Source organism: Schistocerca americana, chromosome 1, assembly GCF_021461395.2.
Source record: "Schistocerca americana isolate TAMUIC-IGC-003095 chromosome 1, iqSchAmer2.1, whole genome shotgun sequence".
Classification (NCBI taxonomy): Eukaryota; Metazoa; Arthropoda; class Insecta; order Orthoptera; family Acrididae; genus Schistocerca; species Schistocerca americana.
Genome location: NC_060119.1, coordinates 931,503,791 through 931,518,018, shown reverse-complemented (window position 1 = coordinate 931,518,018; position 14,228 = coordinate 931,503,791). Strand labels below are relative to the sequence as shown.

General features: G+C 40.9%; 1 protein-coding gene across 1 annotated transcript in view; it reads left to right on the top strand.

The window, feature by feature from the left end:
* LOC124615400 (protocadherin-like wing polarity protein stan) overlaps nt 1-14,228 on the top strand; it is a 357,491-nt gene that overhangs the window by 190,751 nt on the left and 152,512 nt on the right. The window contains exons 22-24 of the mRNA XM_047143245.1: nt 8,370-8,535; nt 11,884-12,009; nt 13,615-13,754. Of these exons, the coding sequence (XP_046999201.1) occupies nt 8,370-8,535; nt 11,884-12,009; nt 13,615-13,754 (432 nt within the window). The remainder of the gene's footprint in view (nt 1-8,369; nt 8,536-11,883; nt 12,010-13,614; nt 13,755-14,228) is intronic.

Below are 14,228 nucleotides of genomic sequence, written 5' to 3'. Positions count from 1 at the left end.
AGCCACATGATATGCTGTGTATCTGAGAAAGCCGCAGTCAACAAATTGAGGCAGAACTAAAATCACAATTGCATTGTTCTCTGTGAGTAAAGCTAGCCTCTATAGGCAAACTCAAAACGTAAAAAAATCAGTTTCAGTGCTAAAAGCAAACTGTAATTTCTTACTGTCATTAGTTACCAGAAAGTATCATCATACTGGCTATATGAGTTGCCTTACTACCAACCAATGAGTAGTCCTTGTTCATACTTGGTTACAGATTATAGGCAACACAGATGAAAAAAGAATAACAGAAAGAAAAATAAGAGCAGTTAAAAAAACTCAGTACAATGATGAAAATGGTGTGACAAGAATTATAAATAAAAAAATTACATTTAAACCAGTTAACTAATAAAAAATGATAATCAGAGTCTTTTGATTAGATTGAGAAATAAAAAAAAAAAAAATCATTGCATGTTGCAAGATTTGAGCCTATTATCTTCAACATAGCAGGTTAATAAGCTATCCATTGTGCTATGCTACAATACTGAATTAAGTTTTTACATTTATGAGCATGGTCAGCCAGTTGTGGTGATGAATTCAGCCTTCAAAAATTGGACTTCACACAATTTCGTGTGAAGCTTATCTGATATAAGCTGATCTCATTAATGATGCTCACTGTATATGTGCCACTGAATCACGTCTTGTGCAGAAATATTGAGTAGTGTTTAGTCAGTGGTTTGTATGAAATGTGTATTTTTCACTAGCATTGTTTTGTGTGTGTGTGTGTGTGTGTGTGTGTGTGTGAATAACAATGACAGGCCTGTGGTTCGGGAACTAAACACATCAAGAAAGAGTGCTGGACAAGGAATTGGCAGCAAACTGACCAATTGTTGCGGCAGTTTGGCAGCAGCAAATGGTTCAGGTGTGATGCTGAGTGCTCTGATTGGAAGAAACCAGTTCCAGAATGTGACATGTCAGCTATCAAGTAATTTTAATTAGACTATAGATGCAGTTGGGTGATGTGCTGCGTCTAGTTTTTGCGTATAATGTATAATGTGCGTTTGGGCTCCTTGTGCTGTTTCAGTCAGTTTCAGAGCTCCCTTTGTCCGTAGGTAGGTACTAATATAAAAATATTGAACATGGTTCTGGCAGTCCAACAACGTACTCTTTAGTGAACTCCATAATGAACTGGCACTTGTTTCTCAATGACAGATATATCTTATTATTGTGGTCTGTAACAGTGGTGGGGAGGAATTCCCTTTTTCCTTGGGATGTACAGTCACTACCAGAAAATTGCAGGACATGACCCTGCAAGTTGGCCAAGAAATTTCCATTGCTTTGCGAGGGATACATTATTTAGTCATATTAATTGCCTGTGAATTAATTTTCCTAGCATGACAACATCTTCACCAGTTACTACGTGCCATACAAATTGATCCCTCTCTCCCTCCCTCCCTCTCTCCCTCCCTCCCTCTCTCCCTCCATCCCTCCATCCCTCCCTCCCTCTCTCTCTCTCTCTCTCTCTCTCTCTCTCTCTCTCTCTCCCCCTCCCTCTCCCTCTCTCTCTCTCTCTCTCTCTCTCTCTCCCCCTCCCTCTCCCTCTCTCTCTCTCTCTCTCTCTCTCTCCCCCTCCCTCTCCCTCTCTCTCTCTCTCTCTCTCTCTCTCTCTCTCTCTCTCCCCCTCCCTCTCCCTCTCCCTCTCCCTCTCCCTCTCTCTCTCCCCCTCCCTCTCTCTCTCTCTCTCTCTCTCTCTCTCCCTCTCCCTCTCCCTCTCCCTCTCTCCCCCTCCCCCTCTTCCCCCTCTTGCTCTCCCCACCTCTTCCCCTCCCCCTGTCCCCCCCTCTCACGCTCCACCTCTCTCCCTCCCCCTCTCCCCCTCTCTCTCTCTCTCCACCTCTTCCACCACCACCCCACCACCCACCTCCCTCTCTCCCTTTCTCAGTCCACCCCCTCCTTACTGTGCCTCTTCCACTCCTTCACCACCTGAATGTATAACTGATCCATTTCCATTCAGTTCCACTCAGCTCACTTTTAGTTTCAGGGAGAACATTAGGGAATGATTGACAAGAACTGGGGAAAGAAATACAGTAGAAGAAGAATGGGTAGCTTCGAGGGATGAAATAGTGAAGGCAGCAGAGGATCTAGTAGGTAAAAAGACGAGGGCTAGTAGAAATCCTTGGGTAACAGAAGAAATATTTAATTTAATTGATGAAAGGAGAAAATAAAAGAATGCAGTAAATGAAACAGGCAAAAAAGAATGCAAACGTCTCAAAAATGAGATTGACAGGAAGTGCAAAATGGCTAAGCAGGGATGGCTAGAGGACAAATGTAAGGATGTGTAGGCATGTATCACTAGGGGTAAGATAGATACTGTCTACAGGAAAATTAAAGAGACCTTTGGAGGAAAGAGAACCACTTGCATGAATATCAAGAGCTCAGATGGAAACCCAGTTCTAAGCAAAGAAGGGAAAGCAGAACGGTGGAAGGAGTATGTAGAGGATCTATACAAGGGCAGTGTTCTCGAGGACAATATTATGGAAATGGAAGAGGACGTAGATGAAGATGAAATGGGAGATATGATACTGCGTGAAGAGTTTGATAGAGCACTGAAAGACCTAAGTCAAAACAAGGCTCCAGGAGTAGACAACATTCCATTAGAACTGCTGATAGCTTTGGGAGAGCCAGCCCTGACAAAACTCTACCATCTGGTGAGCAAGATGTATGAGACATGTGAAATACCCTCAGACTTCAAGAAGAATATAATAATTCCAATCCCAAAGAAAGCAGGTGTTGACAGATGTGAAAATAACCGAACTATCAGTTTAATAAGCCACGGCTGCAAAATACTAACACGAATCCTTTACAGATGAATGGAAAAACTGGTAGAAGCCGACATCATGGGAGATCAGTTTGGATTTTGTAGAAATGTTTGAACACGTGAGGTAATACTGACCCTACGACTTATCTTAGAAGATAGATTAAGGAAAGGCAAACCTACGTTTCTAGCATTTGTAGACTTAGAGAAAGCTTTTGACGATGTTGACTGGAATACTTTCTTTCAAATTCTGAAGGTGGCAGGGGTAAAATACAGGGAGCGAAAGGCTATTTACAATTTGTATAGAAACCAGATGGCGGTTACAAGAGTTGAGGGGCATTAAAGGTAAGCAGTGATTGGGAAGGCAGTGTGACAAGGTTGTAGCCTATCCCCAATGTTATTCAATCTGTATAATGAGCAAGCAGTAAAGGAAACAAAAGAAAAATTTGGAGTAGGAATTAATATCTGGGGTGAAGAAATAAAAAACTTGGAGGTTGCCAGTGACATTATAATTCTGTCTGAGACAGCAAAGGACCCGGAAGAGCAGTTGAATGGAATGGACAGTGTTTTGAAAGGAACATCTACATCTACAAAAGGAAAATGAGGATAATGAAATGTAGTCAAATTAAATTGGGTGATGCTTAGGGAATTAGATTAGGAAATGAGATACTTAAAGTAGTAGATAAGTTTTGCTGTTTGGGGAGCAAAATAACTGATGATGGTTGAAGTAGAGAGGATGTAAAATGTAGACTGGCAATGGCAAGGAAAGCATTTTTGAAGAAGAGAAATTTGTTAGCCTCGAGTATAGATTTAAGTGTCAGGAAGTTGTTTCTGAAAGTATTTTAATGGAGTGTAGCCATGTATGGAAGTGAAACATGGATGATAAATAGTGTAGAGAATAGGAGAATAGAAGCTTTCAAAATGTGGTGCTACAGAAGAGTGCTGAAGATTTGATGGGTTGATCACATAACTAATGAGGAGGTACTGAACAGAATTAGGGAGAAGAGAAATTTGTGGCAAAACTTGACTAGAAGAAGGGATCAGTTGGTAGTACATGTTCTGAGGCATCAAGGGATCACAAATTTAGTACTGGAGTGAACCATGGAGGGTAAAAATCGTAGAGGGAGACCAAGAGATGAATATACTAAGCAGATTCAGAAGGATGTAGGTTGCAGTAGGTAGTGGGGAATGAAAAAGCTTGCACAGGATAGAGTAGTACGGAGAGCTGCATCAAACCAGTCTCTTTGCTGAATATAACAACAACATTATTTCCAAGTGTACCCTTCTTCACTCTAGTTGTATATGGTATCAAAATCAAGCCATTGTATTACTGTATAAGTGTAATAATTCTTAGTTTCATTTTCCTTGATAGTTTAACCATGATACTAAGTGTGCTAACTTGTATGTTTTGTTTTGAATTTTCCTTTCTCATCTGATGCTGGAGCATGCGTTGTTAGTTTCTGTAATAGCATGTCGCCCCCTGGAAGGTAGGTGGTGCTTATTATATAATAATTAAGTGAATCACAGCGAAATCCATTTAGTGAACATGTACTAAAATGCTTTCTGGAGAGCTTCATATTAATGCTGTCTTGGCATCCAATTCTTAGTTGTTTACTGCTGATTTTTTTTTTTAAATTAAGATTCAATCAATCTGTTGCCCTCACAAAACTGCCACTGCAAAAACTCATCACCATGACACAGGCATCCCAGAACCACTTGTGCTCCCTCTGCGAGATACTTATACTCTGCAATCTGTACTCCACACATCACATGTCTGAAATTGTATCCCTTGCTTTTGACCATCTGGAGGAGCATTCCAGACACCACCTCCATAAGTTATCCAACTTGCTGTCATCTTACTGCTGCCTCAGGGCACCACTATCCAATCCCTGTTGTATCCACAGTGTTCCTCCTTGTCCACCCAGCATAGCTGATAAACACTGCCCAGCTGACATTTTTGACTTACCACATCCCTCAGAACTCCCTGCCAAATTTCCACCAAGACCCCCAGTTCCACAGAAGTTTCAGTCCTATCCAACCATACTGGACTTGTCAAAGACCTACTTGCCTTCTTCGGACCCCTGCAAAGGAAACACTTCTTTGCCACTAATCCCTTCACCCTAAACCATGTTAATTTGAACATTGAACCCTGCCTCTTCCATTTCACACCATCATCCAACAATGATCCTCTCCCTCCCACCTAACCACCCACTGGTCACCTTCCAGGAATTCCTTACCTCCATCTTAACTTCACCATCCATCTGCATGTCATTTCTTCAGAACACCTACCTTTCAGTAGAAGAAAGAACAGCCATACACAACCTCAAAACAAATCCTGACTTAATCATCCTATCTGCAGACAAAGGTTCTACCAACATTTTTATGAAGCACAGTGATAACCACCTGAAGCCCAATCCTAGTAGAACTCAAGTGAGCGCCTTCCACTTACGAAACAGGGAAGTGCAGCAAAAGCTGGACGTCACATGGCGGGGAGAGCAACTGAAACATTGCTCAACACCAGTCTACCTAGGTGTCACACTAGACAGGGCTTGATCGTACAGGCAGCAGTGTCTAAACGTGAGACAGAAAGTATTGCTTGCAATGAGATACTTAAGAAGCTGATTGACAGCAGCTGGGGAGCAAATCCACACTTCCTGAGGACTTCTGCACTTGAGCTTTGTGTATCAGCTGCTGAGTATGCTGCTTCTGTGTGGAATGCTTCAGCTAATGCTAAGCAAGTCAATATTGAGGTCAATGATATTGCAAGGATCATCTCAGGATGATTGAAGCCAACACCAGTGCAGAAATTGAATCCGATTGTTGGAATAGCCCCACTCAATATCCGGAGGGCCATTGCTGCAGACAGTGAGAGAACAAACCAGGAGATGACTGCCAACATCCTCTGTATGGTCATCAGGCAGCAAGATCCCGCCTTAAATCCCGCTGTAGTTTCCTTGCTAGGACTGTGCCACTGGAGGGAGCACCGGAGGCAATTTGTTTTGCAACATGGAAGGGCTCACTGCTCACAGATGTTTCACCAAAAGAAGAACTAGTTTCTGGTGCAAACCTACAATATCCTGTATGGAGGTGCCTCAGTCACCTAAGAGTGGACGTCCCCCAATGCAAGACCAACCTGAAGAAACGGGGAATCCTTCCAGCAAGCGCACACACCTCTTGCGACTGCAGGGCTGAAGAATATCCGAGCCACGTACTTGTATGCCACCTCCTGGATGTTTATGAAGGAAATGACAAAGCTATCGCAGCTACTGTATTTTGGAAATGCTGACTGGACATGAAAATGAATGAAATGAATGAATGACCTGGCAGAAGGCCTTTGCCAATTATCTGACTCCTGCACTTATAAACTCTGCCAGAGTGATCCCATCCGAGAAGTCCAACACAACATCCTTGCATAAACCCTTAGGCCCCACCCAGAACATCTCCCCTGAATCCATTTCCCTCCTCACCCATATGACACCCCACGCACTTTATACATGTGCTCCAAAAGTTGCAAACATAACAATCCTGGACACCCCACTGTGGCTGGTTATAGTACCCCCACTGAAAGAGTTTTGGCCATCACTGACCAACATCTCCAAACAATTCCCCTAATCTAGCCTTCCACATCAAAGACACCAACCACTTCCTTCACCAACTCCCCATCATCCTCACCCCTGTACATCCCTATACATCAACATCCCTCATGCCCATGGTCTTACCGCTATTGAACACTACCTTTCCCATCATCCGTCGAACGCCAAACCCTCTACGTCATTCCTCATACACATTACTAACATTATCCTAATCCAGAACATTTGAAGAGAAGGTATATAAACAAATCTGCATGTGTTCTGTTCAATGTCATCTGAGGGAAAGTAATAGAGTGTACGCAACAGGCGTGGGCTGGAGTAGAGATGGGTGGTAACTTCAATTGTCTCGCATATGCAGATGACATAGTACTACTAAGTGAATCAAAGCATGAGTTGAAAGGAATGTACCAGAAAATGTACAGTTATGCATGGAAGGTAGGGCTCAAAGTGAATCAAGACAAAACAGACACCCTATCTTCATTCCTCCACAACCTCAACACCTTCTCTCCCATTCGCTTCACATGGTCCTCCTCAACCCAGGATGACTACCTCCTCTCTGATGGCTCCATGTGCTCCTTTGTCCACATTAAACCCACCAACCACCAACAGTACCTGCATTTTGACAACTGCCATCCCTTTCACACCAAAAAATTCTCGTACACAGCCTGGCCACCCTGGCTGGTGTATTTGCAGTGACGAGAACTCCCTTGCTCAAATGAGCTGACTGTTGTCAATAAGGCCTTCACAGACAGGCACTATCCCCCAGATCTAGTCCACAAACAGATCTCTTGTGCCATTTCCCCTCACTGCCAGTTGCCCTACTACCCCCAGAAACAGCCACATAGGAATTTCACCTTCATCACCGAGTACCACTCCAGACTGGAACAACTGAACTGCATCCTCTTCAGGGGCCTTGATTACCTGTCATTATGCCCTTAAATGAGGGGCATCCTACCAGAGATCCTTGACCCCCCTAAGTGGTATTCCGTCATCCACACAACCTACACAACATCTTAGTCCATCCCCATGCTGCTCCCAATTCCGACCCCTTGCCACAACGATCATATACCTGTGGAAGACCCAGGTGCAAAACCTACCCAGTCCTCCCATCCAGCATTTCTTATTCCAGTCCTGTCACGGGTTTATCCTACCCCATCAGGGGTCGGGCCACCTGTGAAAGCAGCCACGTCCTTTACCAGTGCTGCAATCATTGTGCAGCTTTTTATATCAGTATGACTACCGACCAAATGTCTACCAGAATGAAGGGCCACTGCCGAACTGTGGCCAAGAGTAAAGTAGACCACCCTGTGACACAACATTCAGCTGAACATAACACACTGGATTTTAATGGTTGCTTCACTACCTGAGTCATCTGGATCCTTCCCTCCAACACCAGCTGGAACTGCACAGATGGAAGTTACCCTTACAACACATTCTCCGCTCCCATAATTATTCCAACCTCAACATACAGTAACATATTGTCCCCACACCCTCCACCCAACAATTTCCGCCCCCTCTGTCCTATCATCTTCTCCCCATTCTCATCTCCAGTCCTGTTTATTTGCCACCCTCTGCAAATGCATCTGCCCATCTTTCCCCACTCCTCTCCTTTTTTGCTCCTTTTTTCCCCACATCCCTGCCCTACAACCTCCCTACATTGCACCTGTTGGCAGTCTAGTCCCAGCACACTCCACCAGACAGACAGCATCTCCACCTGTACACTACTGTCTCTTCTCTTTCCCAACACCCACCGCCTCCCCACCCCCAATCCTCAAGATGGTGGAGTTGGTGGTCGTGCGTGCATGAGGTGTGCTTGCATGTGTGTACGAATGGTGTGTGTGTGTGTGTGTGTGTGTGTGTGTGTGTGTGTGTGTGAGATATAATTTATAAGCACTATTGCATTATCCTTGATAATTGATATTATTAGCTCTTTTTATATGATTTCTGATTCAAAACTTTAATATATTTCTGAATAATATTTGCAGGATGTGAGAGTTGGAACAACACAATCAACTCTGCAGAGGCCCACAGAAAAGGAAAATGTGGCTGAGGGTTGTCTGGGTGTGGATCATTGTGCCCAGAAAGATAAATGTCCACCTCATAGCACATGTGTAGCTGACTGGGAGCAGTTTCGGTGTCAGTGTGATTTAGGTGAGTGGTACTAGCTTGTAGAAGGCGTTGCCATATTAAACAGCTATGCTGAGAATAAATATCAATTCAAGAGCTTCATTTTATTTACTAAGAGTTGTTAAAACTATCCACAATAAAGATGGTGAATGAATCTATCATGATTGTTAAGAAGAAAGAACCACCCATTTTTCGCGTGTAGTTTGAATGTCAATGGTTTTTAATGATCATGCAGTGCAAAAATATTATGAAAAGTATACATTGCTACTGTTACACAGCAGGAACTGTCACACATCATGTTTCAGGATATCATATGCATATTCTCTTGATCAATTTGTCGTTTTGTTACGCTACTTCATAACTGCAGACAGCATTCAGTACCACCAGTGGCCGTCTATTGTATTGCTTTCTTTGACTTTCTCTTTTATAATGGCGAGTGACTGCAGTGTTTGAAAGCCTTTGAGCTGTCTGGCAAAAGGGAGGAAATTTCATAAAAGAATGGGCAGGATCATATACTTTTTAAGAGTCCAAAGCTGGGTTTCAGTCCAGATAACCAACACGGCATTTGTGTCCTCCATTCCCTGCACTCCAGGCAGTTTACAGGGAGAGCTATCTGCCACAAAAAAGCGGTACTGTTTGAAGAATCCTTTTACAAAGATAAAAATGTAGCCAGTTGTCACTCTCCAGAGGTCAGCATGAAAAAACAATGTTGTCTCAGCAGTCACAGAGGCCAGTGTGAGAAATGCTGTTGCCTCAGTAGCCACATAGTGGAAGAATGTTCCGTTTTAACTTTTAAAAACAAGCATTCCTATTGACATAGTGCTATTTTACAGAGAACCCATGCTTTCTCAATCAGGGCTATGGGTAAAGCTTTCAGTAGGTCCATTTCAGAATTATATCATGGAGTGGAAGTAGTATTCTGGCTTCCTCCTCACACCACAGCACTATTGGTTGATAAACATGAAATCTGCAAGAATAGGAGTTTGTTTAACCATATTATTGAATTCTCAGTGGGTATCTGTTACCATTGACCAGCGAGATTCCTGCTACAGAACAAACAGCCATGTTTCAGAGCATTAAGATGGAAAATACGTGCTACTAGGTGGTGGAAGATTAAACTCACGGAGGGAGCCTTGCTGTCATATAGAAATATGTCTCCATCTTAGCACTGACTGCAGAAGGGAGGCTGAACTCAAAGTCTCTAGCCACTGCTGCTGCTGCTGCTACTGCTGCTGCTTTCTGCAGTCAAGCTGCAAAAATAGGCCAGCATTGCAAATCCCGATGCAGTAGCGACGCAATGTTAGATAACTTCCTTCTGGAGGCAGTAGCACAGTTTTAATGTCTCACAGCCATCTAGTTGCTTTCATGAAGCACTTTGGAGATTTTACTGGTGTTAGTAGCTATTTTTTCGTGTTCTTACTGTAATACACAAACCATACTTGCAGACATTGGTAATATATGCAAATTATTCTCATAACTATGCTTTTATCATGCTCACCCACCTGTGCCAAGGTTAGACATTATAATTATGGTCCCTTGTCCAGTTGTTAAATTTTGATTCAGTTATGTCAGTGGGTAATTCATGTGTCACAATACCAGGAAGGAAAGTGCTACAAACCATATAGCGGAAATGCTGAGTCACGATAGGCATAGCAAAAAGATTCATACAATTAAAGCTTTCAGCCATTAAGGCCTTTGTCAGCAGTAGACACACACACACACACACACACACACACACACACACACACACACACACAGACACGTAAATGCAACTTGCACACACATTTGCAGTCTCAGAGAGCTGAAACCACACTAATCCCCTAAATCCCAGAAATTTTATGTCCCCCAGGATTTCTCTAATGACATTGTCACAAAAAAGTCATTAAATTCAAATTCTCCTTGCTTTTGCTGTTTCAAATTCTCCTTGCTTTTGCTGTTTCAAATTCTCCTTGCTTTTGCTGTAAGGATTACATACCCAGACTAATGTGTGGTACCCATAGGCAACAAAGTTTGTTAGCTTACTTGATTGTTGGCAGATTCTGACATTTCCGGTAGATTGACAAGCTAAAATCTTAGTGTAACATCAAATCAGTTGTATGAGTGGTCTTAAATATGCAGCAAGTAACATCATGTTTGATGTAGTGCAAGTTCATCTTGGTATCAGCAAGTCAATAATATGTCTTGCCTCCATTCCCGCCCCTCCCATCCCCAACCCCCATCCACTTTTGAGGAGGCATATTAAACTATAAAATCTTATTTTTGCAATACGATATTAATTGATCTTTCATTTAGCACCAAATTGGATTGTTGACATTGATGTGCAGGAAGTGTGTGTTTAGTCACCTGATTTCAGCTTACTATAGTTTGAAAACTTCTAATCATGTTTGGATCATCAAGACTTTTGAAGAAGGACTGTTTAAGGTTATGACCCAAAACAATTTGTCTGAAGAATCTACAAGGTATAAGCATCCAAGAAATTTTTAGATCATGGAAACTCAGGACAGGAGAGACATATTAATAAGAAAAAGAATACAAAGTAACAAATTTTCCTTTGTATTGGCATCTTAAGAATTAGAAGTAACCAATTTTCCCTTGTATTGGCATCTTTCTTAAAGGGGAAGAACTGCATGACAATCATGATACTAGAGATTTAGTGTTAGATGATTACTTTGTCTCTGTTCCTCCAGCTTTCCATTTCAGCAGCTGGTAAGCCGAGTCTCCTCAACTGTCTCACATAGAAATATATTTTTACTCTACGTGGGAAACTTAGTTTTCATTATCATTTTCATTTTGAGGCATCATAAGCAACATCATGTACATGATTTGCACATTTCCATTGAAACTGATACAGGTTGCTTGCTTCATTAGATATGGGGATGTTTTAAAGCCAACGGAATACATGTGTATTCATAAACTTTGAATTCATGTAATTAACAGACAACCTAATTAAAGGAATAGCAGATAATTTCTAAAAACTGATTTTGAAAACATAGAATTAATTGATCACTTTTAGTTGTAAAATACTGCAGGCATCATAAGATCATTTGGTGGTACAAAAGTTATAGGTATGAAGATCTGCTTCTGAGAAGAAATAATAAATGGTAATTTCTATTTTGTAACTATGACTTCTTTGAACCAGCACAGTAAAGGAAGTTCCACACTAAATTTTTATACTTTCAGTTTGTTTACTGCAGAAATAGTTTATTTTTAAATAGCTCTTAGAGAATAGGTATAATTAAAAATAGTTTATTGAAGATTGAAATTCTTTGAAATATTCATTTCCAGCATTTAAGTTAATTTCTACATAGCATTAAACATAAGGTTTCAGTATCATTCTTGTACTTATAATTCATAATTGGTTTTTAATTACAGGATATGTTGGTACATCATGTGTTGGAGTATGTGAGATGAATCCCTGTGCCAATTCAGCTCGATGCATCAAAGACAATAATCCCCCCCATGGTTACCATTGCCAGTGCAATTCTAGTCAATATACAGGTAGGTTTTCAATGTAAAGTTTCTCTATGTGTGCATGGGGCTGGGGGGGCTGGGAGTAATGAAAGGATGAAGACGTAGCTACAAGATTCGGGAGACATTATTATTCCATGTCCATTGACAAGGAATTATATCATCACTGATAAAGTATGCAAAAGGAGTATTGACACTTTTGCTGTCAGAGATACGGCAGGAAGATAAAAGAGGGGAAAAAATAAATAGTAAAGAAACTCGACAGACTCTGGAGATGACTAAGAACTGTGGAAAATGAACAATATACAGAATAAAAATGAATGCCAGCAGTGTACAGTATACACACACACACACACACACACACACACACACAAAATATTTTTGCCTGAGACTAATGTTTTGTGAAAAAGTCTGTGGTGCAAACCCATGACCAGTCTATTGGCCTGCTTGTAGAAAGAGCACAACCATTCTTCACCATGGCACTAGGAGGGGAAGGGTGGTACACCCATCGCTCCATGCACCTTTTACCCTTGCAAAAAATCATGTATACTTATTTGATACCAGGCGAAGTGGACATGGGCCACCCTGTTAGCAAGCTGACTGCTACAAAATTTGATATTGGAGACCTCATTTGTCTGTTTGTAGTAATTTATGTAAAAGAATAAACTGGTTTCATTTCAAGGGAACAAAGAGACAAACATTATTTCGTGTCTTTAAAGAAAATTTGACTCGCTGATTATAAAATATTACTGGTTAAATCCTTGTCAATATGTAGGTTCACCACTGTCCCTTCAGTAGCAAGGTTTATATGCTATCAGCATGTTAAGTCTTTCAGTTATTACAGTAAGCAGGTGGACTACAATTGAACTGTTAGTGTTACTGAAGCCACTTCTTATAGAGTTTGAAAAGACTTAATTGTGTGCGATATTCTTAAAAGTATGGAGACTAGCAAAAGCTAAATTCAGTTCCTCTGCACAATTTTCAAGCCAGAAAACATTGTTTGGAAAGAACATACTCTTTAATTTTATATTTCTTTTGTTAAAAATGTATATGACAGTAAGGCATTAAATAGAACTTCTGCTTTATTGTATTTATGTTTCTTATCTTGGCTAATTCATATGTGAATAATTGGTGTAACATACTCCTTACTTGCCACTCAATAGTTCTGTAAATGTGTATAAAACTATTTAAATTTCAAGGAAGCAGCCAATAAGGGATGGCCCCATTGCTCTGTGATTATCCTGTTTTACATGCAGTTATCTGGATAGCTGAAGTGGTTCAAGTTTTAGTCTGGTACAAATTTTTCATATGTCAGTATTCAATAGAAAATCTATAACTAATACTGCTGATGTCAAGGAATTCACAGTCAGCAAATAAATTTTGAATTTTTTAATATGGTGATTCCTTTTTACACTACTGTCCTGCAGCCTCTGCAATTCTCTTAGCATGTTGTCTTTCTCATGATTGTGTTGTCTTATGATTCCGTTTCCAACTTTTTTTCTTTTTTTACTTGTTGTCCAGTGAGTATAGTAAGTTGCCAACTTCATTCATCCTGCTTGGGTATTTAATCTGACTTTTATGTATTTATATCCAAGTTTCAATTAAGGAAACTACTTTGAGTTGTGTTATTTACAGGCCACTACTGTGAAGTCCCTGTGGATCAGCCCTGCCCTACCAGTTGGTGGGGTTTCCCTGTTTGTGGCCCTTGCCATTGTGACACTAGCAAAGGTTATAATGCTGACTGTAATAAGACAACAGGAGAATGTTACTGCAAAGTAAGCTTTTTCCTCACAGTTTTGCTATTTTATCATCTATTTTCCATTTGTAAAAAGATGTGGTCCTCCATCTATTTCATAATCAGACTTGATGCAGACATGAAGCTGCCCAACACTGTGTTAGCTAGTTGGTTATTTGCATATGCTATGGATTATAATTGCATGGCTCACTTTGATTGGAGTGAGACAGTTTTACCATTATAATCTATTTTCTTTTCTTTTTTTTTTCTTTTTTAAAGTAACCATGTGTTGAATTATTACGCTACCTTTTTAATGTTTAAATTTTTTTGTTACTCCTTACAAAAAAGGGCATATATGCTTTTACACTGAGATGACAAAAGTCATGGGAATATTCCAAATACTGTGTTGGACCTTCATTTTAGCAGCCATGCTGCCACTGTGGCTGTCCATAATTGAGAAAGTGTTTCTGGTGAAGGATTTTGTACATGTTTTGTGCATGAACTGACCTCTTGT